This window comes from Cynocephalus volans, chromosome 3, assembly GCF_027409185.1.
Source record: "Cynocephalus volans isolate mCynVol1 chromosome 3, mCynVol1.pri, whole genome shotgun sequence".
Taxonomy (NCBI): domain Eukaryota; kingdom Metazoa; phylum Chordata; class Mammalia; order Dermoptera; family Cynocephalidae; genus Cynocephalus; species Cynocephalus volans.
Window position 1 is genome coordinate 102988413 of NC_084462.1, and position 25173 is coordinate 103013585.

At 40.5% G+C, this 25173-nt stretch overlaps 1 protein-coding gene across 1 annotated transcript in view; it reads left to right on the forward strand.

Moving 5' to 3' along the window:
• Nucleotides 1–25173, forward strand: part of RYR3 (ryanodine receptor 3) — a 491041-nt gene that overhangs the window by 170278 nt on the left and 295590 nt on the right. The window contains exon 3 of the mRNA XM_063091474.1: nucleotides 13502–13609. Within this exon, the coding sequence (XP_062947544.1) occupies nucleotides 13502–13609 (108 nt within the window). The remainder of the gene's footprint in view (nucleotides 1–13501; nucleotides 13610–25173) is intronic.

Genomic DNA, 25173 nt, shown 5'->3' on the forward strand with positions numbered 1-25173 from the left:
ATAATTCACAAATCATGCCACTGTTTACAAAGAACACCAGATAGTGATTCAAGCGATCTAACTTTGCCCTCCCTCCAACTGGCTGTAAACCGTCATGCAAAATAACCTCCCAGGCCTGAGTTTGGACATCTGTCACAAGAGGAGTGTTTTGTAAAGGAAATGTTTAAAATTGTTTTAGAAGTTACGATTTTCACATTTAGGTTGATAACTTTATCTCTCCTTTTCAATACTGTGCCCATGCATTCTTCAGAGCTTCATTCTTTTTAAATAATGACCGGAACAATTATATGAGATGAAACATGTTTTAATCATTCACACACAGTATGTTGTTAATTCTTAATTTCCGGACATGCAGCAAATAGGTAATTTTAAATCATTCAAAACACCCTGGAGACTTAATTTGTTTTCTTCATCTAAATTATTTCAGGGAATGATTACAAAGTGTTCCTAATTCAGTCATTCCAGGGTTTAGCTGCTTTCTCTATTAGGATATCTTCAAATCATTTTTCTTCCATTTCACTTAAACTCAGCTGAGCTTCATGCAAAGCCTTTAGAGGATGAGAACAATTGGTACGAGCAGGCGGTCTATAAGCCTCTCTCACACAGCTGTTTTGTAGCTGCTGAGTGGTTGACAAGCTGACGAAGCCCTTGACCTAACGATCCATTTCTCATTGGAGCACTCTCATCAAGGATTTTTGCTTCAAGCCCTACTTTTTAGCACTTCACTCTATATCCCATGAAATTTGTGCTTCAAAATAGAATATCCTGTCTTTGGGGAGGTAGGAGGAGTTCGGGTGCACGACTGCCGACGAGCACGGAGGGTGGAGTAATTGATCTCTCCTCCACCTACCTCTTCAATCCCAAGAATAGTCACTTCAGACTTGAAATTTGAATTATTACCCTAATAAGCTGTGGCATCGAGGTTCAAACAGTTTCACTTCTACGTAAAGATGAAGCGAGCTTTTAGAATTTAATACAAGCTGTGAGACTGAGTGAACACAAGAAGGCTTAATATTATCCTTCAGTAAAACTGTTAGTAAACAGCTAAAGAGTATTACTTTTTTGTGAAAATATATAGCCAAGAAAGAGGAGGACTTTTTGATGTTCATGAGAAAATTTCCACCACCTCCTCTGGTCATCTTTCAAATAGAAAAATGAGCACTGTAATATTTGAAATATTTGGCCAAAGTCTTCCCTGGGAGACCTTCTGACATTGGAGATATGGAGAACTGTCTCCCTGGTTAAACACTTAAGGACCATTTTACAGACAACAGCAACTCAAGACAGTTCTACACTTGCTCACCATCAGTGAAACTATCAAGTTCAGGACACGTAAATTGTATCGTGTGCTTTATCCATAAAGATGATAAGCCTGCCAGTGTGTCTGTGGTGTTTGGCATAAGGCTCATTCACAAGAGTGGTGGTTCTCAAATTTGAGCAAGCATAGCTGTCAACTCCCATTCTTGTATTGGACGGGCCAGAAACCTGCTTTTATTTTGTTAAACAAACTCCCTCATGATTTACATGCAGGTGGTCCACAGCCCACACTTTCAGAAGTGGTGGCAGGGATAAATTTGCGGTCATTGCCCTTACGTTGCCCATTTCCTCATTTGACTAATATCTTCAATGACAAAGTAGCTAGCCAGTTTAGCTGTGCTGTGCTAGCCAGGTTATCGTGTCCTCACAAAATAGAGCAGAGCTATGACCTTGATTTCATTAGCATCACATTCAATCCTACCTACACTTTGCCATAGAAAGTTTCCAGTTGCTATAGTAATGAATGAACTTGCATCCTTCCCCAAATGTGCACATTTAATAGGAAGCCAAACACGGGTTTTATCTCCATCTTGTTCACTGAGAACATCATAAGGACGGATGTTGCTGGAGAGCAACTGGCTGATTTGAAGCGTTTATCTTCATAGGGTCTGACAGGTCACCATGAGCAAGGACATTCCTTTGAGGTGTGGCATTGCTCTGTCAGTTTCTATCAATGTGTTCATTCCCTCTGGTGCTGACAAATTAACTCAACCGTTGTGTCGGAGATAACTCCTGGTTATCCAGGATGGAAAAGAAAGGCCATAATCTGCCATACAACACCCCTCCCCTATCCTTGTTGATGGGGAATCTCAGTAACTTGGGTTAGTTACCTAGCAGAATGGAAGAAGAGAACTCAAGGTAAAAGCCCAGACATATGAACTTGGATAGTTGGGCAGTATGTGACATGGTAATTCCTGGCCAGCCCCACCAGGAACTGAGTGATGGTTTGAGTTCATGTAGGAAGAGACCGAGTCTCCTAATGGTTTCCTTGTGTTTACCAAAGCTGGCTTATGCCCCGGGTGACTTCAGCTGGAGGAGGTTTGTGGAGAAAGAGATGCAACAGGTCTCCACAATTCTTTGACTATTTTCATCCTCCATACTTACAGTTCTTCCTGGTAAGGATGACACTATTGAAGAAGATATAACCCAAGGAGTTATAGGTCTCTCTGTTACCGTTCTGCTCAAACAATGCTTGTTACTAAGTGTACATTTTTAACTCCTGCAGCCACTGACTAGCAGTGCTAATCTCTGCCCGGTGTATATATTTTTAAATGTCTGTGATGAGTATTACATCCCCCTTTGCAAATAGGGGCATGTGGTGCTAATCCTTGCAGATGTAAACATCTAGTGGTAGTAGCTTAGCTCAGACACTGTGAGGCAGTTGGAGGGAATTGTGTCTGGTTCTCTACGGAGAGATAAGAAGACTTTTTCCATCTTGGAGAAAAATATTTATAACATTTATTTCTGTAAACTCTTTCTAAAACTGCAAATTTTATGAATATCTGTCCATGTACTCCTGCCAATTTTTTTAAAAATCCAGAACTTAGTTTATAGTGATATGCTTATTTCTCTCCAAGCAAAAATGCCATGTAGGGAGCAAAAAATAAAAACTGCATGTCCACATGGGAATTTGAATTCTCTTTGAGAGTGGGAAGAAGGCACTGGGGAAAAAATGCAAAACATTTGGAAGCCAAGCTGTTGTCCTTGTCCTTGTCTTTTGTTGCCCTGAGCTTTGTGTCCACTTACTATCCAGCGTCCATGGGCCTTGTGGAGCTAATACTTCAGCCGAGGCGGGACCTGGTATGCTTGAGGTCCCCCGCAAAGGTATAAATGATGCTGATGACAATTACACCTAAGGGGCAGCACCGCCTCTGGGCACTCGGCGTCTCTGTCCTGTCAGTCTTCAGTTCCAGCTTGGCAGTTCCTCAGCCTCGTGTGTGCCTCATAATGCTTGTCTCAATCTTCCCCTTCCTGTTATGCAATGAAAAGGCCAAGAGAGACATCCCTCATCCTGCAGCTGCTGGCTACCACTGCCTTGGTCATAGAGAAAAACCTTACTGTGGCTTCTAAATTCTGTAACAACAACCACATCATCACTCAAAGGGGAACAGAGTGTGAGTGAAATAGCAGAGGAGTATGTGGGAGATACAATGCTGGTCTGTGTTCCTCTCCTGAAAACTGAAGTAAACCAAGCCCAAGACTAAAATGTGAACATAGCTTGAGACTACACTTTCCTTCTCCCCTCTCCTCTCAGCTAAAAGCCCATCTGTGCTTCTGCCTATCTCACCTGATTCTATTTCCACCACCTTGTACCCCGCTATCCTCCCCTTGCTGATGCTTACAGCCTTAACTTATTTATGGGACACTGTGGTTGATTTTATCTCCTATTTAACAATCTGTCTTTCCTGTCCTGATCTCTGCTATTTTTCTGATATGCAAGCTCTTTAGAATAACATCTTCACAGTTTCTTACACAGGCCTACTGAAAACTTGAATTCCAGGGATTTCAGGTTCCCATTAAGTGTCCACAGAGCTTGTCACTGTACTTATGCTACTCATTCAGTTATACTTTTATTTATGGCTATATATTTTTAGGATCATATAGTCAGTGTTTCAGGTATCTCTGTCCATCGGCAGTAGGTATTAGTTGCTGTTCATCAACACAGCTTGTTTTTCCAGGTGCAAGTGTTCCAAGTTTCTACCTATTGGCACCTTAGTTATTTAATATGCCAACCGTGCACTGCCAGGCAGAGAGAAAAACTTGGCTCAGTCGAGAACCAAGTCAGCCATCCAACCCATCACTTCTGCTTTTCCCCAGCAGGCAGTTTTGCAAGCCAGCTGCCCAGCATTTTGTCTCTGATTCTTTGGCTGCCCCTTCTTCCTTATTTTAAAGAACACATGCTTTGCAGCACTAATTTTTGCCAGGCTCTTGGTAACATTCTTTTTAACTGAGCCAGAAACAATTGATGCTTGGCAGGATATGGGTGTCCAGGGCACCTCGGTGTTACTTTTGGTTGAGGCCATTATCAGGCAAGATCATAAAAAAACAATCATGTAGGTCTCAAATTATTGGGTTATTCATTTGAAAGAAAGTCTTGCTTTGATGAACTGAACTCTTTACAGAGGGATCTAGAGTAAGAATCAGTTACTCTTAGGGGCTTACTCTGACTCTGCATGTTTGATCTAGTTCTGAAGTGTTTCTCCAGCAGAAGGCAGGGAGCTCCTGCTTGACAATCACCTGAGATATTCTTTTAAAGAACCCACCTGGAGCAGAATCCCGGGAATCTGACATTTCAGCAATCTAACCTGGGACATTCTTGGGCCCACCATGTTTCTGCCTTAATACTTCCAAAAAAAGCTTACGTTTATTTAATCTCTTGTGTGAAATCTCTGAGCATCATCAGAAGTATAATCAATGTTGCAAATGTTGCTCTCACTTGAATTAATAAACATTCTCCCTAGGAGAGGCTATACTTTAATGGATCTGTTGAACAGTGTCAGTTAAACAGCTTTATGTCTGGGTATTTGAGAGATGGGCAAAGAAACAGTGACTGTGGTTTTTATTTTTATTTTTATTTTTTTTATAGCCCTTTATCACTTCAGGTTGGCATTTCTCAGCAAGACTTTTGTCAGAGGATATTTGTCCTGCAATTTGGATTCCCTGCTCTTAGGTGGCAGTATTGCCTCCCTTTCATAACAAAACACTTCAGCAAACACTCTTCACAAGTAAATATTTCTTTAACTCTCTAGCACAAACTTTTTTTAATTTTTAGAGAATCAGTAACTTTTGGTAATTTGATACCTTCTCCCTTTTCCTTGCATGTGATCAATTTATTCCAACCCCCTCCTTCCTCTGGTCTTAGAGTAAACCTCGGGCCAGCATGACATGTGGACACTGCAATCGCTCTGCCCGTGGCTGTGAATGCTTCTCTTTCCTAAGTCCACTGGTGCTGTGGTAGTGCTTTTCCACAGCTGTCAGTCCTCCCGGGGCACTCATTCATCCCTAGAATGAAGAAGTAGCTGGCGACTGTCTTTATGCTGAGAGCATTGCATTACTGCGGTTTCGACATCCTCATACATCAGAAGGGGTCTTCTTGACTGTGTTCTTTTGAAAGATGTTGATATCTTCCTCCTTTCCTCCCCCAAAATAGTGTTTTCCAACTATAAATTTTGTATATCTGTTTTACTGTTTACATATAACAGCTTTGTTATCAGTGTCCAAGCAAACTTGGAGCTCAACTGTTTTGGAAACACACACACACACACACACACACACACACACACACACACACACACACATACACATATACATATATATTTTTCTTTCCCCCAAAGACCCTCTATTCTTTACTATGGAAAAATATTTTTTTAAAAACTTAAGCAAGTTTTTATACCTTTTAACCCTATTCCACAATAACACTTCTTAACATGAAAAGGCAAAGTCCCTTCCCTCAAAATGTTTAAAATCTGGATATACACCTGTTTAAATCTACACATGTATGCCCATAGTTGAAACCTACTCTGTCATTATGCCCAAAGATGAATTGCCTATTGGAAGATAAAGCTTGCATGGTGAATTGGTGTCAGAGTTTAGAACTGCATAAAATGGAAGTGATCTCACCTGCCAGGAGCTTAGATTTTATAAAGCTCTTGAGCCCTGATAGTCCCAATAACTTCAGGCCATAGTCTGGCCATTCCAAAATAGAATTCTTTCTGAGTTAGTCAAGAACCTAATATGAAGTCCTTAGCTTCACATTAAAGTATAATAATTGGGAGGGAGGTGGCCTAGTGGGATTAGAATTCTGCAGCCTTGGCAAAGAGATGGGAACCCTCTCTTCAGGAATATTGGCACAATATGAGTCAGGGTTTAAATGTTCTTCCCAGCAGTGTGATTGTGGGGAAGTGTTTCAACCTTTCTGAGTCTCTTTCCTCAACTGTAAAATGGCTATAATCTCTTCTCTAAAAGAGTTGAGGTAAGGTTTAAATTAGGTAATATTTATAAAGCATTTAGTGCAATGCCTGCTATAATTATATAGATAGGTACATAGATAAGTTAAAATGTATATATGGATTCTACAAGGATACTTCAAGAAGTTCATGGAAAGATTTATATTTTTTAATTTTATTTTTCCATGAATTTTTGAAGTACTCTCAATTCTTGTTTGTCCACTTACCTATGTGTTTTACCTAATTCTTTGTATCTCAATTGATCTACCTCTAATATGGCTATAAGAAACCCTGACACAGGGCAACAGCTTTGGATTTAAACATTCAGTATATAAACTTCTTCATTATAGTCTATCAACAACTTTCCAGAGGTGACAAAGGTACGTCTAAAACACACTTGACTGCAAAAATACTTAGCTGAAGTCTGGTTGGCACAGGCTGTTGGTATTAGTTTGGTTATTAACTGCCTTTGCCTTTGAAGTTTAAACACGATATAAATAATTATGTATTATCAATAATTGATTGGAAGTCTGTTAATGAGCTCATGTCTGTGTAGGTAGATGAGATAATGTCTGTAAAGTGCTCATAGCTCCTGATCTATGAACTCCACGTGCCATCTCTGGCTATCCTGATGCTACCCCGTGAAAAGTTGATCTCATCCGACTCCATACTGTACTCAGTGGGGTGTGGTTGACCTGGGACATTTGCTAGAGGAGAGAACGGTTTTCTGCCCAGGAGGGTTTGGGAGGTCTTCTCATCTGTGTCTCTGAGTAGGACTACATCAAGCCCTCCCACGGACAGGGTAGTCAGTCCTGTTTGGTGAAATGTAATAAACACAATGTGTGCAGAAGCCAAGCCATTGGGGACTGAGTCCAGCTCCACCTGTCACCAGCTGACACAGTGTCTCTGGAGAAGGAGACTCCCTTTGTCTACATAGTTCGGAATCCAGAGCCATGACAATGAATAGTAGCCATATTTTCTCCTGAACGAAGGCTCAAGCAGCAGGAATAGAGCATAAAGGGGACAATTGAGATACTATCTTCCTCAATAAAATTCAGATGTTTCAAGGATTATCCCTGAAAAGAGACATCCTGATGGAGAGGTTGGCTGGTTAAGGAACCCCAACTTTGCCCCCTGAGTTTTGCTGCTGCATGATGGTCTTCCTGTGTGAGTTCCATCCTCTTGGCCACTGGGAGGCACCTTGCTTTCTTTAATGTTTTGGCTCACTTATAGACCAAGATTCTTTCCTCAATTTATTATAATCCAACCAAACACACTATAACTGCAAAAACAAAGAGAAAGAAAAAGAAAAAAAGACTTTGGTAAATACTGGGGAATAACCAAAGCAGAATTAATACAGAAGATATTCCAACATTCTGGCTTAAAGTTTCTGATTCTTATACTATTAATGTGCTTACTGCTCCTGTCCCTGTGTACGTGGAATCTCAGAGGAAAGCATGACCTGCCCAAATGCCTGCCTTAGCTTGGGGCTTCTCTCCAGTTAGATACTGAGATAGTATGGCGAGGCTGGCTGGTCAAGGAACTCCAATTTTGCCTCCCTAAGTTTTGCTGCTGTCCGATGGTTCTCCCATGGGATGCTTCTGTAACATCTATTGCCCAAGAACATCCCAGTGGCTATCCTGACTCTCCATACCTGAATCCAAGAATGTGAGATTCACTTCTGCCAGCTCCAGCTTTGCTTCCTTCGTTATGGCCTCTGTTCTCATGGTCACTCCTTTTCCCCAGGGGAGTGACATGAGAAATCACTTCACCTTGCAGGTGTGCACCCGTGGCAGGAGGGCTGAATCCATGTAAACCCGTCAGCATATAGTGTAATACAACATGATAGATTTCATGTAACTCAGTCCTGGAAATGGAGTGGGAGGTACGGGCAGAAAAATCAATAAGCAGGAGTTATCTGGGATGCTTTCCTTCCTTTGCACACTCCCTTTCATGATACCCTCATGAACTTGACCTTTATCTTTGGGCAATTGAGTGAAAAAGTGAAGGGAGGCAAGGGCGGAGGTTCTGTAATTTTAAAATGCTGCCAGTTAATGGAATTTAAACAGAAGGGAAGAATACACACAATACAGAAAATAAAAAGAATAACTCTCCCATCTTGATCACTCATTAAACAAAAATTTGAGTTCTTACTATGTGCAGGAATCCCTTTCTGCTCGAATGAGAATAAATGCTCTTCATCCCTTCCCTCCAAGGTTCTGCTTGGGTGGCGTTTCCTAATCACAAGAGCCCTGATATGGTTCCTGCAGGACTTTATATACCAAACCTCTTGATTTAGCATTGAACATACTCTTTTGTTTTATAACGTCTCGTATCCAGTGGAGCTTTCTCTTTAAATAGGTTAGAAATTCCTTGAAGGATAGAAACTGTGTCTTATTTTGGTTTTTTGTGCAGCAGCTAGTATAGTCCTGAATGCATATTGTTATGTTCTGCAAGTACTGACTGGCTGCGGGATGGACGTGGGAAAGGAAAGTGAGATTAATGAGGGATTCTCCTTTTGTGGAGAATACATGTCAGTCGCCTACATTCCTCCTCTCCTTCCAGATAAGCCTACCCCTGCTGACACCTGCAGGGGTACCCATATACCATCACAGACAATTCTTCCCTCTCCTAGCACCTTTCTATTGGCCCAAATGAAAGGGCCCAGCAGGCAATTTTCCCGATACTTGCCATGGCTAGTTCTTGCTGAATCCTATCCTTTTGCACTCCGTCCCGTACAATAGAAACCTGGTCATCGTGCACCCCTTCTCCACCATCTCCCACATCCAATTAGTCATGAGGTCTTATTTCTCCTAACTTCTCAAGATTTTAAAAATCTATTCCCTTCTTTCCATTGCTGCTGCCACTGCTTAAATTCAGACCGTTGTCAGCCCTTACCCAGTTAACTGCAACAACCTCCCAACCTGTCTCTCTGCCTGGGTCTTGCCCTCTTTATGCTGGACCTGCAATGATCTTCCAGAGATGCAAGTTCAATTACATTACTTCCTACACAACTTCCTTTAATGGTGTCCTATTGCTCTGAAGACAAAGTCCAAACTCCTCCTTAGCAAGAAGACTCCCGACTCTTCTCCATCTAACACCTGTTGCTCCCTCGGTCTCACTTCTCATCTCCCTGTGCTTGGCCCCCTTCCCCTTCTTTCTCACACACAACCAATGAGCCTCTTCCTCCCCCCCACCCCGCCCTTTCCAGCCATCTTCAACTCAATACGCTTCCTCTCATGCTTCTTTGCTCACCTCTGGGCCTTTTGTCTTATACTTTGGAAATTGTCCATTTGCTTTCTTGACATTATGCAGGGATTTTGCCAAATGCTTACACAAAACAGGAACTACAAAAATATTAAATATGTAAATGAACATTTAAGTCAGTAATTGCTGCTTCGATTTCACTGCTCTTTGTTGGATATGTCTGACTTTTATTAAGTATTTGCACCAGACCCTATTTTAAGCTCTTTAAACATAAAAATTTAATTTATTCTGAGAAATAGGTACTATTATATTTCTATTATATGGTTAAGGAAACTGAGGCATGGAGAGACTAAGTTACCTGCCTAATGTCACTCAGCTTGTGAGTAGTTGAACAGACTTGACCTCAGGCAGTCCTATGCCAGTGTTCCCTCTTCACCAGTATGCCCCACGTTGCCTTCAGAGCCAGCAATACACTCACAAGGTATATCACTGAGGCGTGGCTGGGTGTGAACCAGATGGATTTACAAAGTAGAGGGGGCCCATGACAATGGGAGGATAAAGGCTTCTTGAATGATAAACAGATCGGAGGAGGGGCTCAGCCAGGCAAGTGAGTGTTCAGTGTAGTTTGTCTATAGCCGCAGTCACTGTCAACCACATGTTCCTGGACAGTCTTGGAGGACACAGAGTGTCTGTTCAAGTAGACTTGAGTTTGAGCATCTACTATTCTATGCACTGTAGATACCAAAAGTAGAGTAAGACACTGACTTTTTTTTAAGGGACCCACAATCTAGTGAAACGGACTTCAAAGCATCAGGAACTGTGTAAGACAAATAGGTTGTGGTTAACAGTGTAACAGAGAGGTGGCAACCTTCCTTCTTGTAATGAACTCCCCATTTTACTTTCTTACAGGCCTAGCTAGAACAGTGCTGACTGAGTGCCTACTGTATGGTGCTAGAAAAATGCTAGATGACTACAATGACTGAGGCATGAGTCCCCCCATCCTAGATGCAGTAAGCCCCAGAAAAATACTATGTTACATAGACTTTATGGGGCATGGATGCTTCCCTCCCACTATTTTCCACATAGTGGGGCTAAATGAATACTAGTTCCTGGCTAGCCCAGGGCCCTGGCATCTCAAGGTTTTCTGTAGGACATTTGGAAACATGGTGTTTCTCTAGGCTAAAGACAGGCTGGGGAAAGTGATGAGGAGCTATTTCAGAACAGATGTCAACAGAGCCCTTCTTTCCGTGCTGAGAATCAGCAAACACATGCCCTGAGCCTGCCAGGCAGAGTGACTGAGGCACAGGCTCCAGAGCACAGAAACAATAAGCTGGCCTCCTGGGGACTCTCACGGTTACAAATAAATTAGCTTTGATGGAAGGGTGGCCTTTGCTCATTTTTCAGGAGTGTGGAGGTGGGAACTCAGGCCGGTTTGGAGTTTAATTAAGGGTGGCAGCTGGCAGAGCAGGTCAGATGGTTCTGTTCTCTATGCTCCATTCATGTCACAAGTTGCTATTTGGATTTTGTTTTTGCTCCAGATATTCCAGTTGCCTTGTTCTCTCCCTTGCCACTGTCCACATGTTGTTCTGTGTGCTGTTGGAGTGGCATGACGTTATGCTCAAGTACAATATAGAGAGTCCAGGCGGGGGCCACGCTCTAGAGGTAGAGAAACAAAACTCTAAGAAAACTTTGAAAACCAGTGGCAAATAACAGTGCTCCCATTTGAGAGGCTTTCTCCCTATGCATGCTGTGACCACCTGGGGACTTTTAATACCTGGAGAAAAGGACAGATGTAATTATGGCATGCCTAATGTCCATGTTATCTATATGTGATCCTCTATCAGAATGGATGATGGCAGAGACAAGGGAAGCTCCTGTCTCCTGTCTGAGCAAACCAGACACAGGGAGGAAAGAAAGCTGACTTAGAATCACACAATCTTATGTAAGGGCAGGATCTCGAGGACTTGGAGCTATGAAGGTTTCTATCTTAAAGAGAATGACTACATAGGTTTATTGTAAAAGTGGGCATGAACGTTAAAACCATCCCATTGATTAGCCAAAAAGTGCCTGTTAAAGTACCAAGGATAACTGCAGATGTTCCTGAATGGAAAATCTCTAAATCATATGCTCTAATGATGTAAGGGAGGGATAATCAGTCAAACCCCAGCTTATATGCTTCCTGTTCTGGGGACATGAAATCCAGGTAGGCTAAGAGTGCTAGAAAAGTCAGATCTCCTGAGATGGCATCATATTTTGGGTAACTAAGTTGGACAGCACTCATATATGTGTCTGGCATAAGGTCTTTAGGGAAATGCTTTATCATATGATTGCATGCTACTTGCAGTGATGCTGTATGTGCCCTAAAAACACTTCCTGGATGGGAAGCTCTGCCCTGCATCACCAGCTGCCTACTCGCTCAGGTCCCATACAAATGAGTTAATTACCTGCTGTGGAACAGACTTTGAAAGCAAAGCAAGAAATATATAAAATAAAGACTGTGATCCTCCTGTGTGATAGAGTTTCCTTTATTAAATCATTTTTAAAAAGAGAATTGGGCAAATTCCTGTAATGTTGGAATTCTAGGAAGACTAGGTTTTTAGGGTTCCTGACCATAGGGACCTTGAGTAGAAACGTATTTAAGTAGAAAAGTACTCACCCAAATCTTTAGTAGAAAAGTACTTCAAAATGTAAGTCACCCATAGCCAGTAGCCTTTGGGTTAGGATGACCCATTCCTGGCTCAGAGTGTCTTAAAACTTTAGTAAATGAAAACTGTAGGCAGGTCTAGTGCGTAGGACATCATCTTATTTTTGAGAACATTGAGGTTGGGAAGGGATGAAGAATGTATAAACACTTAGAAATTAAAGGGAACTTAAAGATGGTCGATTTCATTATCTTAATTTTAAAAGTGAAAATGCCAAAGTCAGAGAAATTATCTGAGCTTTAGTAGCAAGCTTGCTTTAGCTTCTGAATTGGAGCTCCATGGAAACAGCTCTACCTGTCTCGAAGTGTTAGGCATAGCAGTCAGTGACTTCTGGCCCTCATTCCTCATTCCTGTTATTCTCATGGTGTCAATGTTCTGCCAAAATCATGTAGGAAATAAAGGATTTGTATGTAAGGTGATCAAAAGCTGTATTCCCAAGGAAAATGGTATATCATTAAACTGGATTGTGAGCTCCCAGAGAGCAATGATTTTGTTTTGGGTTTCTTTGTATCTTTCTTAATATGAAGGTGTACATTTTACATCAATATATAATACTTAAATATTTGATCTAAAATGTTCTAGTTGTGAAAAAAAATTAATATTTTTATCAGTGACAGGAACAGTGTAGGGTTAAGTGCATGGACTTTGGAGAAAGACTGCCTGGATTTGAATTTACTTTACCCAGTATAACATCTGGGCAGGTGGCCTAAATCCTCTGTGCCTTAGTTTCCTTGGTGATAAACTGGAATAGTAATAGTCCTTAACTTGCTGAGTGGTCGTGAGGATTAGATGTGTTAATATATGCGAAGCACTTGGAACAGTGCCTGCCACAGACAAAGTGCTCAATGAGTATTAGCTCTTACTAGTCAGTATGCAGAGAAGGCTGTCTTTAATTGTTGTTGAGAAATGTTCCAGATGCACTAATGTCATGATGTTAACTGATCACTGTTAACTGATTCTAAAAAATAAGAACAATTGTTATAGGGGTCATTAATTCTTAGAGTTTTGGACATTTCTTTGTCCAGAGCTATATTTATATAGCTCTCAACTTCCACTATTGCCTCTTTTTGTACTGTGATATCCAGGTTTTCTTAACAAATAAATGGATTCCCTAGTTTGGTTACTGTTGTCTAAAGCCACTTTCTGCCTGTTCACTGCCCTCTTATAAATTATAACTTGAATAAGGAAAAGCCCGCCGTATTTACATTCCTGTATTAATCCATCCAGCCATCATTTTGATTGATAGGCTCTTTGCCCTTGAGATGTTATTATGTGACTGATCCCTTACTGATATGAACAGGTGTCCTCATTCTGGTTTTATTTCCACAGTATATTCCTCCAGATCTCTGCGTCTGCAATTTTGTGCTGGAACAGTCCCTCTCTGTCAGAGCCCTGCAGGAAATGCTTGCCACGACGGGTGAAAATGGCAGCCAAGGGGTGAGTACCTTTGTTATGTCCTAGCTTAGGATTGGGAAACACCACAGACCAAAAGCACATTCTGTATTTATCCCTCCAGTTTTGAACTGGAAAACTTTAGGACCCTTGAGATGATCTATAGGAGATAGTAAATCTTTCTCCTTGACTTTAGGTTTCTTTTATTGAGAAACCCTAATCCTGCTTCCTTTGGGTTGACCAGCTTCCACCAGAAGATAGAAGAGACGCCCACTATTGCTGCCTGAGCAGGGCACAGGACAATGAACCTACTCCTCTCTCCCACCCCAGAATCCACCAGGGAATGTGGAGAGGCTGAGAGAGCCTTCGATGGAGGGTGCCGGTTAGTCAGGTTCTTTTTTCTTGGGAAAACCCGACTGGGGATTTATGACTGCCCCAGTGGAACACAACAGGTTACAACAGTTCAGAGAGGGGAGGTTTTCCTATAAAATTCAGTCTTTGACACGTGTCCTGAACTTGATAGTTTCACTGATGGTGAGCAAGTGTAGAAATGTCTTGAGTTGCTGTTGTCTGTAAAATGGTCCTGAAGTGTTTAACCAGGGAGACAGTTCTCCATATCTCCAATGTCAGAAGGTCTCCCAGGGAAGACTTTGGCCAAATATTTCAAAATAATTTTTGTTTCTTTCCTTCTTTAATGACTCAGATTCAGGCGTCATCAAATACTTTCATTCTACTGCCTGATTATGTCAAATCCGACCTCTCCAGCCCCCCCACGCCCCCACCCTCGGTTGGATGACCATCCTCTCTACCTTCTGGATTACTGCGACAGCCTGCTGACTGCTTTGCTTCCCTCTGCGCTTCCTGCTTCCTCCCATTTTTTCACCTAATAGTCATAATGTCTTTCCTAAAATGCATATCCAATTATTAAACTTCCCTGTTTTAAATTCCTTTGTCTTCCCATACCTTGAGATTAATTTCAAATTCCTTAACAGGACATACAGCCCTACAGAATTTGGTGAGCCCTGTTCACCTATCCTGACCTGTCTCTTACCACATCCCCCCAAGCACTCAATGTCCCAGCCGCGTGGAATTCCTTTCACTGCCTCAAACATGCCAGTTCTCTTTTGCCTCTGATCCTGCTTACCAGCTATTTGCTCCACATGGAACGGCTTTCTTCCTCTCTATCTTCCCTTATGTAATCCCTACTTATCCTTCAAGGAACGAGGTTAGATATTAGATCAGCTAAGAAGCCTCCAGCGACCTCACAAGTCTGGTGTTTGGGCAACATTAAGTATTCTTCCCATCATAGTTCTCATCACTCTGTAGTGTAATTCTAAGTCTTACTTTCTTTCTCCTTTATGGGAGAGTATACCGCCTGTGGATAGGAACTGTTTGCAGTTACCTAGTAGCACAGTTTACTCTTAATTGACTTGAGCTCATACATAGTATAGAAGTGTCTCATTTGTGGTAGGAGAGACAATGACCAGAGAATCGAGAGAATCAGTGTCTACATTTTGGTCTTCCTCCAGCTCTTAATTTGATTTTAGGCAACATGTCTAATCTGTTGGGGCCATGGTGTTCTCACCTATAAAATTAGGATATTTAATTAGATCTTTAGGATCCTTTACATGAAATGTTTGTGGTTCTTCACTCCTAGTTTATGAGAATATGTTTTGGTCAGCCACCTGAGAAGAGCTTTGCTTTTTTCCTTACAGCATTGACACAGGTGAGATTTTTGTTGGCTTAATGTTCACCTCAATGAGGGTTCATTTCCTCCTTCCTTACATTATTCTCAACACCCCATGTTTTTCATACACCCTCAAACATTTTCAGTTTAGTGAAACAATTATTTAAAATTGCTCACCCTTTTTCCAAGACTCATTATATACAGAAATATTTGATGAAGGAGACCTGGTCGTCTTAAATATCACCACTTTCAGTGTCAAACAGGATCTGCCAGATCCTGCCTACTTTCTTACGGCCCCAGGATATTAATTGGGTAGATAGAGAGATGCTATGTTAACTGAAGAATCATCTTTTGGGTATTATTTTATCGTATTTTGTTCAGAAAGTGTACGTCAAAGGACTTCTTTTTCTTTATCGTTTAGCTTGACCGGTGTAGGGAGTGCTGTAGATGAGAAAGTAAATTTAAAAGTTTGTTTCTCCTTTGTTGCCAAGAACTTAAATAATAATCTTAACTTGGTTTGTCTTAAAGAGGAATAAGGAATAATTCATTTTCCAGATAGAATAAGACCAACTTAATAAAATTGAACCCTTAGTTTTGAAACATATGAGTAAGACCCACCTTAATTACCAGCCATGTTGTAGCAGAAGTTTATTCAATATAGTAATATATTTCAGGGGCCATCTATAATTTACAATATTTAGAAACCAATATATTCAATCTTATTGGGGGAATCTACTCTTTTAGAATCTTGAGTTTGAAATAAATGATCCATGACATTTTAAAGTAGCCATTGGGTAATAATAATCACCATGTTGGGTCAGACTCTGAAATTTCCCATGTGTTATATTACTGTTTTGCACAATTCTACTAAAGATAAGAGGGATCTAATAGTTATTTCCCATCTTGACACATTTATTACTATTACTATTTACCAGAAATATTAGAGATGGAAGGAAGGGTCTTGAGAAGACAGTTGGAGCTCAGATAAGAAGGATACTCTTTTTAAAATATTATTATTTCAGGGGAGTGGGGTATGAGGAGAGGGTGGTCAATGGATACAAAATTGTAGAGATATGAAGAATATAAGATCTAGTGTCCTATAGCAATATAAAGGGACTACAGTTAGCAGCAAATTACTATATAACTTCAAGTAACTGGCTGAGGATTTTGAATGTTCCCAGCACAAAGAGGTGACCAAATTGTTTGAGGTGATAGATGTGCTAAATACCCTGATATGATCATTGCACAAAGAATAAATGTACCCAAATACCAAATTGTACTCCATAAATATATACAATTATCATGGATCAATTAAGAAAAGATTAATTAAAAAGAAAAAAAATTTAGAAACAGAAGTAGATTAGCAATTCCCAGAAACTAGGGGGAAGGAGTAATGAGAAGTTATTGCTTAACGGGTACAGAATTTATGTTTAGGATGAAGAAAATGTTTTGGAAATAGATAGAGGTGGGAGTCACACAGCATAGCGAATGTAATTAACTCCACCAACTGTATGTTTAAAAATGCTTAAAACAGCAATGTTTATTTATGTATATTTTACCACAATAAAAAAATTTTTTAATTTTAAAATTATTATTATTATAATATTCATTGGTGGCTCCAAATAGTTACCTGGACGTCAGCTTCAGACCCCTCCTGGAACCCTGTCACAATTCCATCTGAGCTCTCAGCCTTTAGTATGAGAAACTCTGTTTTCATATAATCTCTTCAGTCTGATTGTTTTGCTTTTCTGAAGTGATGACTATGCACACTTACTATTAGTACTTAATTTGATTTTGGAAAATAATATTCAGCAGGAAAGAAAAAGGAAAAACAAAGAAGGAAGTGAGTTAATATAACAGACGATAAAGATTCTCTGGAGAGCCTGGGGATGTCTGAGTAGGCTGAAGTCTCCTTAGCATGGCTTTTCTTTCTGTTTGGAAATAGGCGTTTACTGCTTTTACATAGATATTCCTTTCACTAATGATCATGACTGCCACCAAATGGGATGCTTTGAAGAGTGTAATTTTTCCTTCTAGTCATGAATTGGTCATTGTGTGGTGTGTCTGTTCACTGCCGTGTAGCAACTGGGCATTTTAAAAATTGACTGAAGTTGTTTGTTCATTCATATGATGAATGTACAGAAGTCTTTTTGCAAGGATTTACAATTCTGCAGCAATTTTTGTTGCTCACAAAGAAAACAAAGGTGCCCAGCCAAATTTAACAGCAGAGAGTTTTTTATTATTGAAATGTCCTTAGCTACAGCCGATAGCATGAGGGAGCCAGCTTTATGTCAAAAAGGCAATTAAATGATGAGGAGGAGGACCTGGGGACCGAGAACGTTTGGTGCTTTTCAGAGTCTGCCCTAGCTAAGCTCATCCTTGGATCACATTTCGTCTGATCTAATCCTATCTAATTTTATTCTGGGAAAAATTACCAAGGAATAGATGCTTGTCAGTGTAGCCAATTTTATGGCTAGAGTTTGAAGTAAAATCCATACATATAAATAAAGTATTTTCGCATTTTTTATTGGTTGGATCTGTAGTGTATGGAATGTCCACCAACCTTCATCAGGATGTGGGGCCAAAATAGATGACACCATCTCCATCTAAACTCAATCTTCATCATCCTATAGAAATGACTTGAAATTTAGAGCAAGCAGCATTTGTAATGAGAAAAGCTCAGTCTTTGGAGTCAGGCAGGTGTGTTTTCAGTCCAGCCTATACTAGACCAGATGTCCCACAGGAAAAATGATTTCTCTTTTCTGTACCTGACTATCCACATCTTCAAAGTGCAACCTACCTCATAGAACTGGGTGAGAATTCAATGAGATCAGTGCCTACAACTGCCCATGAGTGTGAAAATAGGTATCAGTTCCTCTCTTCATCTCTGGTCTACTTCCTCCCGTCACACATATCCTTCAGGAACATTCAAACTGCCTCAAAGGAAGGCAAGCCCTGTGCTACGTGACCAGGTGCATGTTAAATCTAGGGATACGAAACTCCAAATGGGTTTTGATATGAACTGACATAACACTTCTAGAAATGAAAGGCTTTGATTCACACAATTACCAACTGCATTCCTCCTGATAAGGGATAAAGCTAATTTCATCAATGTCAGACTTTCACAACTAAAAAGAGAATTGAAATAGACAGATAAAATGAGTTAACGTTATAGTTGCCATGTTACTGTTACATTTTATTCATATCCAGGATACATAGGATCATGACTTTAGATGCTAAAATATTTGGTATGCTAATACACAATCAGCCTTCTAACTGTGATTGGGAAATGTGACCTGGAAAGATATCATTTCTGCAAGAACCTCTATCACAGATATCCTCATTGAGAAGTTCTGTATTTCCCTGTATTGCTTGTGTGATGGTACCCTTATCTCCAAAAGGAACGTCAGGCTCCTTTGGTTTGCCCTTGTCTTTAGAGTGGGGAATACTACACAGAGCACAGTTGCTAGAGAAGTGCACACATATGGTGTGGCACATTTGTCATGTGTTACTGCTTCCTGAGGACGATGTGCCCATGCCTGCCAAGAAGCTAGGGGTGTTCTCCTCCCCATAATGTGACCTTGTAAGTGGCCAATGAAACACAAACATACATTACACTATATGCATGTGAAGGTCCTTAAAGTACATGTCGTGAGATACCTTGCAGCCAAGTTCAGGCCATTCATCCATCTTATAAAGTCATAGAAAATTCAGTGACAAATGGCAACATAATTTTTAAAAATGTGCTAAAGATGCATCTACCCTGATGCTGCTAGGTGATGAACAAATCCAAATAGAAGCTGTTGAGGGGAATTAGAAGCCCCTCGTTTAAAGTCTGAACTCTGACTGTGCCCAGATTTGGAGGTCTTGTGCAAACTCATCTCAGATGAAGGCTGGTAGGATCCCTGCCTCTTTCTTCCTGGGTGCCTGCATTCCCACCAACATTCCTGTGTCATGGAAGAGAAAGAGTACCCCCATCATCCATATTTAACCTCTTAATCTGAAGTTTTTGTCTTCCCTTTATAATTGTCAGAAAAAAATCCAGAATGAGAGCTTATTTGGTTGTAGGCATGGAGAGGAAACAAGATTGATGCAGGAACTATGTACATAACTCTAAATAAACCTCATCTCCATTTACATTTTAAAAAAATATTAGTTATTTTAAAAGAAATCATTTAATGAGTCAAACCCAACAGTGGGCGTTAATTATACCTTCATTATATTGCGTAAGACTTCCTTTAGAGAAAAAGAACAAAGTCACGGAGGAGGCTGGTATTGTGATGCAAGTCCTAGGTCTTGCATATTGTGGCCCTGCAGCGGGGGTGGCCAGGACACACCAGAATAGCCACACTGGATATTAAAAGCCTGAGCTTCCTTTGTACTGGTTCGTAAAGAGCCACTGTGTCAAGCTGTCCAAGGCCCTCCCACGTGCCTCACTCAGGACCTCCCAACCCCAGTGTCAGTGCCTTCAGGCTTTTGGCCTTGGGCATATTCCTCCTGCCTACCACCTACTTGGTAAGAACAGGATACCACGCCAGGAAAGTCTTAACTTGCTTGACTTGTCACTGCTTGCTCTTTTGGATACTGCCCTTTCCTTTTTTAATCTATGGCTGGTCATCCACACCTGCTGCAAAAGTAATATTTTTGTGTTCAGAAAAGAGCAAACCTATTTGGTAAAATTGCTCTTACATGCAAAAAGTTTGTCAAAATCTACTCTTAAATCTGCCCCATGCTAGAGTTCACCTTACAGATTTACTCACAGGAAGCAGCCTGTTTTGGTGACAAAGCTGGGAGTCCGAAGGTTTAGGTTTGGTCCTAACACTGCCACCAAGTGGAAATTTAACTCTGGGCAAATGTACCATCTCTGGACTTTGGTTTCACCATCTCTAAATGATGACACCGCTTAGGTGTGAAGGTCCTTTTTCTGGTCTGTGATGGGTGTAATGTACCAAGTTAAAATGGAAAAGTGTCACCACCCCACTTCTTCTGGTGTGTCCCATTGGCTGTAGTCCATTACTAGTTATTTTTTTTTAATTTAATTCAATTTTATTTTATTTTGTCGATATACAATGTGGTTGATTATTGTGGCCCATTACCGAAACCTCCCTCCCTCCTCCCTCTCCCCCCTTCCACCCAACAATGTCCTTTGTGTATGCTCGTCATGTCAACTTCAAGGAATTATAATTGTTATGTCTTCTTCTCCCCCCCGGGTTTTTTTTTTTTTTTCTTTTGTGTGTGTGTGAATTTATTTATTTATTTTTATCTCCCACCAATAAGTGAGAATATGGTATTTCTCTTTCTGTGCCTGACTTGTTTCACTTAATATAATTCTCTCAAGGTCCATCCATGTTGTTGCAAATGGCAGTATTTCATTCTTTTTTATAGCTGAGTAGTATTCCATTGTATAGATATACATCCGGGAAATGCATATCAAAACTACACTGAGATACCATCTCACCCCAGTTAGGATGGCCAAAATCCAAAAGACTCTGAAAGATAAATGCTGGCGAGGTTGCAGAGAAAAAGGAACTCTCATACATTGTTGGTGGGACTGCAAAATGGTGCAGCCTCTATGGAAAATGGTATGGAGGTTCCTCAAACAATTGCAGGTAGATCTACCATATGACCCAGCTATCCCACTGCTGGGAATATACCCAGAGGAATGGAAATCATCAAGTCGAAGGTATACCTGTTCCCCAATGTTCATTGCAGCACTCTTTACAATAGCCTAGAGTTGGAACCAGCCCAAATGTCCACCATCAGATGAGTGGATACGGCAAATGTGGTATAGTCCATTACCAGTTAGCTGTGGGGATGTTCACCTGTTTGTACTGGCCATTATTCTTGAGGCCTTGGCTCCCATATATTTAAGTAAAGTGAATAAATGTCTTTATTCTCTTTCTGCTTTCGTGTGGACACAGAGAATTTTCCAAAGTCCACTTAGGACAGCCACCCTAAAGCACTAAGTACTGAATATGTAATTTTAATTTTTCTTTTTGAGACATGATTCTCCTGTAAGCTTTTTGTGGAACAATATGGAATGTATCCTGTAGCTTTGACGGGATTTCTTTCCTCAAGGATCCAGCCATTGCTTTGAGAAATTAAATGTTATAAATCAGAGGCCTCCAAACTAAGGAGGTTTCAATGTGTTTTTTTTTCACAGACCAAATTGTCACTAAACAAATGTCTTTTCTCTTTTTTCCCTTTACTATTCATTCTCATGTTATGCTATGATTTTTAGAATTTTATGCTGGTAATTGATTTTAATGTTTCTTTGAGCTGATGTTTATGAAGATGTGTACAAATAACTTATTTTTGGACAAGCCTTTTGATGACATGATTTCTAGTTAAAATATGCCACCTGGAAGACCTTACTTCACGGTACAAAATCACCTTCTTTGGTATTAGAAAAATCTGATTGATTGATTGGAGTATTTCTAAGAAAAAAGTATTACACACTCAATACTTAGTGCTTTAGGGTTGCTGTCCTAAGTGGACTTTGGAAAATTCTATGTCCATATCAAAGCAGAGAGAGAATAAACACTTTTATTCATTCTACTTAAATGTGTGGGAGCCAAGGTCTTAAGGATAATGACTAATTATTGGCTAATAATGGCAAATTGCCTGATGTAGGTACTGACCATTTTCCTTGGGTAGATTTTCTTACATAAATGTAATTATGAAAAAGTGTTGTAGCCAAATTTAGACTACGGTACATTGTTTGCTTATAGTTTTTTGATGACATCAGCATGGTACTGGGGGAAAAAAGTAAAAACAAACTTTTACATTTAATATCACTGCTAACTTTTAACAAAATATTCACCAGGTAGGAAATCCACCCCCTTTACTCTCATTGGGTTTTTTTCTCCATAGTAAGCATCAATAGGTTCCCCAAATAAGTTGAAAGCTTTCAACAAGACCTGTGCACACTGAAATATCCGTTTACTGTCTTGTCTTGATTTTGCTAGCTCAATGACCTCTCAGAATGGGTATGTTATTCATGCCTTTAATGTATATGTACTTTGCATGGACAACTGACTCCAGCTATATTTGTAATGAACTGGGCCTTTCACTTGTGAGTGTTCAGGACAGTTTCCATTCTTTGTGCTTCTGCAGTTTTTTTAAAAAAATACTACTGCACCACACACTTAAGCCTTGTGGAATTAGAGGTGGCTGCTCACTTACAAATTCCTTGCCAGGTAGCTTGCTTTACTGCTGCTTTGCAATTGGGAGAGTGGCTTGCCTGTGAGCTCTTTTTTTTTTTTTTTTTTCCCTTTCAATACATTGAAAGTTGCTTTTAAAGTCTGCCTTTTTTACTCTGTGCTCTAGATGGCTATTGGTGACAGTGTGCAGGTGAGGTGACAGTGTGCAGTCTTGCCTTCACCCAAGCTTCCTAATGCTTCTGACCTCTTCCAGTGCTATTATGCAGTTCCAGCTCTGCTCTTCCATCAGCTGAAATTCGTAATAAATATGGAAAAAGCTAGTTTGATATTTTCTCTTTCTCCTGCAAGATCCCCAAAGTAAACTAGCAGAATAATCAAGTGTTAATTTCAATAGTTTATAACCATTATGGTTAACTAGCTTTTTACATTTTTTCATATCCAAAGTAGAAGCATTTTCAAGTGAAAGAACCTACAGAATGAATTTAAAGCTCTGAAATCTCTCAAATTTCCCACTTTCTGAATATAGTGCTTCAACTTTCGTGTAATTGCCTTTTCTTTGGTGAAATTGGCATATTCTGAAGTTGGCACCTAGTGTTTAAGGTCAATATGCCTGTGTGATCCTGGTGTTGTTTTGCAAATGTGATAACATTTAGCTTTGCTAATGTTACCCTCTGGAGTTCTTTTCATTCTTTGGACATTGGAATGCTCTGTTAGAGCAGTCTTGTCACAATCACTTCAGTCATGTAGAAAGCTTGACCTTCTTCCCATGGCTGGACTAAAGGTGTTATTTCTGTTGTTGTTTTTCACATTTTAACTGAAAAAAATTTAAAAACCTTTTTAAAGTTTCTTAGAGGGGTGAGGGAAGGATTGGCATGTCTAAGGTTTCTTTAGTACATAATATGTAGGTAAATAGTTGTATCGATGAGAGATTTTGCCAAAATTTTTTAGGAAAACATCTCTTTAGTTGGGGGAGCAGGGCCAGAGAGGGTTTGTAAAAATGGATTCCAGCTGCATTTTGGGGAGTATGTTTGAATCCTAAATTGTAAAATATTTGAGTTTAGGGAATATCTTTTGTTTTAAGATACCTGCTTACCTTTTAAAAATAAAGCACATTTGGAATTCAGGAAATCCTGGAAGAATAGATACCCTTCAGTTTATTTATTAGACTTTTCCTTTGATCATGAAATTCACTTTTAAAAGCTACCAGAGTTTAAATTATATATTTATAGGGAGAACTGAATGAACTAGAGAAAACCGCAACTTATTTCCATTTTATGAAAGTTTAATAAAAACACCAATTTGGGTATTCTGGGAAAGAAAGTACACCAGAGAAATCCTGGTCTCTGCTGGCCTTTTAGTCCTCACTTGAGTAAAAACGTTGTGAGCAACACTCCAACCCTATGATTACTGGTACCTGGTTTTAGAATGAAGGATCTGAAATGACGTGGAATCAATGGAAAGAAAGCAGGAATAGGAACAAGGAGATTTAGGAGACCTGTGGTATAAAAATGACCCCTGCTCTGAAGAGGGCGGGAATGGTCACCTGCAGAGCAAGAGGAAAGCCGAAGGCAGAATGCTGCTGTTTTCACCTCGTGTCTCCTCCTGTGGCTGGTGCTTGGGCTTGTACTGAGGCAGGAGATGGGGAAGGTGCTGGGCTTGTACTGAGGCAGGAGATGGGGAAGGTGCTGAACTTGGGCTCTGTGTTCAGAGACGTTGCTCTGGTGTAAGATTAGACAGGGGCTGGACATTCTGGCCTTGCTACTGCCGCTCTCTGGGCCTTGTGTACATCTGCAAAATGTGGGCTCTCAATTAAATTAGTGGCTCCTAAACCTCTGTCTCAGAACCAGCGTCTACCCATGATGGATTCACAAGTCATCAGGAAAATGAAGAAAACTAAGCTAACTTTATAAATGGAAAGGTCAGCCTTTTACGATTTTCTGTGTGTTCTTTTTAGTGTTTTTATAGTGTAATGTTTAAAAGATTTATTTTCATTTTGTAAATTATAGTGATAATGGAGGTGACAGATTTTTTTTTGATGCCTTTACTGTGTCGATTATCAATTTTGCTACTGTTGTTGTTGAATTTGTTAACTCATAAGGCCTATTCTTGTGTACAGCTCGTAAATTCCATGTTCTAATTGGTTTTGCCCAACATTGGGCACGTTTTGGTTTAAAAGCTGTTGCTTTTTTTTTTTTTTTTTTTTTGTCTTTTTCGTGACCGGCACTCAGCCAGTGAGTGCACCGGCCAGTCCTATATAGGATCCGAACCCGCGGTGGGAGCGTCGCCAGCGCCGCACTCTCCCGAGTGCGCCACGGGCTCGGCCCTAAAAGCTGTTGCTTTACAAATTTTTCCTTAGTGAAACCTGGATAGTTGACGCCCTTGTTAGTTGTAGTTGTTTATGTCTTTCTTTGTGGATAACTGTAAGTCTTACCCCTGTGATGGAAGGGGAGAGGCCCTCTTTCTCAGTTTCCAAACACCCGTTATGCCTCCTTTTGTTTTTGTTGTGGAGAGAAACGTGCGTGGGCACCAGCACATTGATAAGAATCACCTGCTGCCGTCTCGTTAATGATGTGCAGCTGGGGCTAGGTGGCCCCCACCCCGCCCCTCACTGACCTCATCTCTCCGCTGCTCATCTACTTTGATAAGGTAGAGGCCGGTAGCAGGAGAACGGGGATGTTGTTCCACAGGAATGAACTGAAAGCCATTCCAGAGTAAATGAAGCTAGCACCCCTTAGGTTTCTTCTGAAGAACAGCCTCCG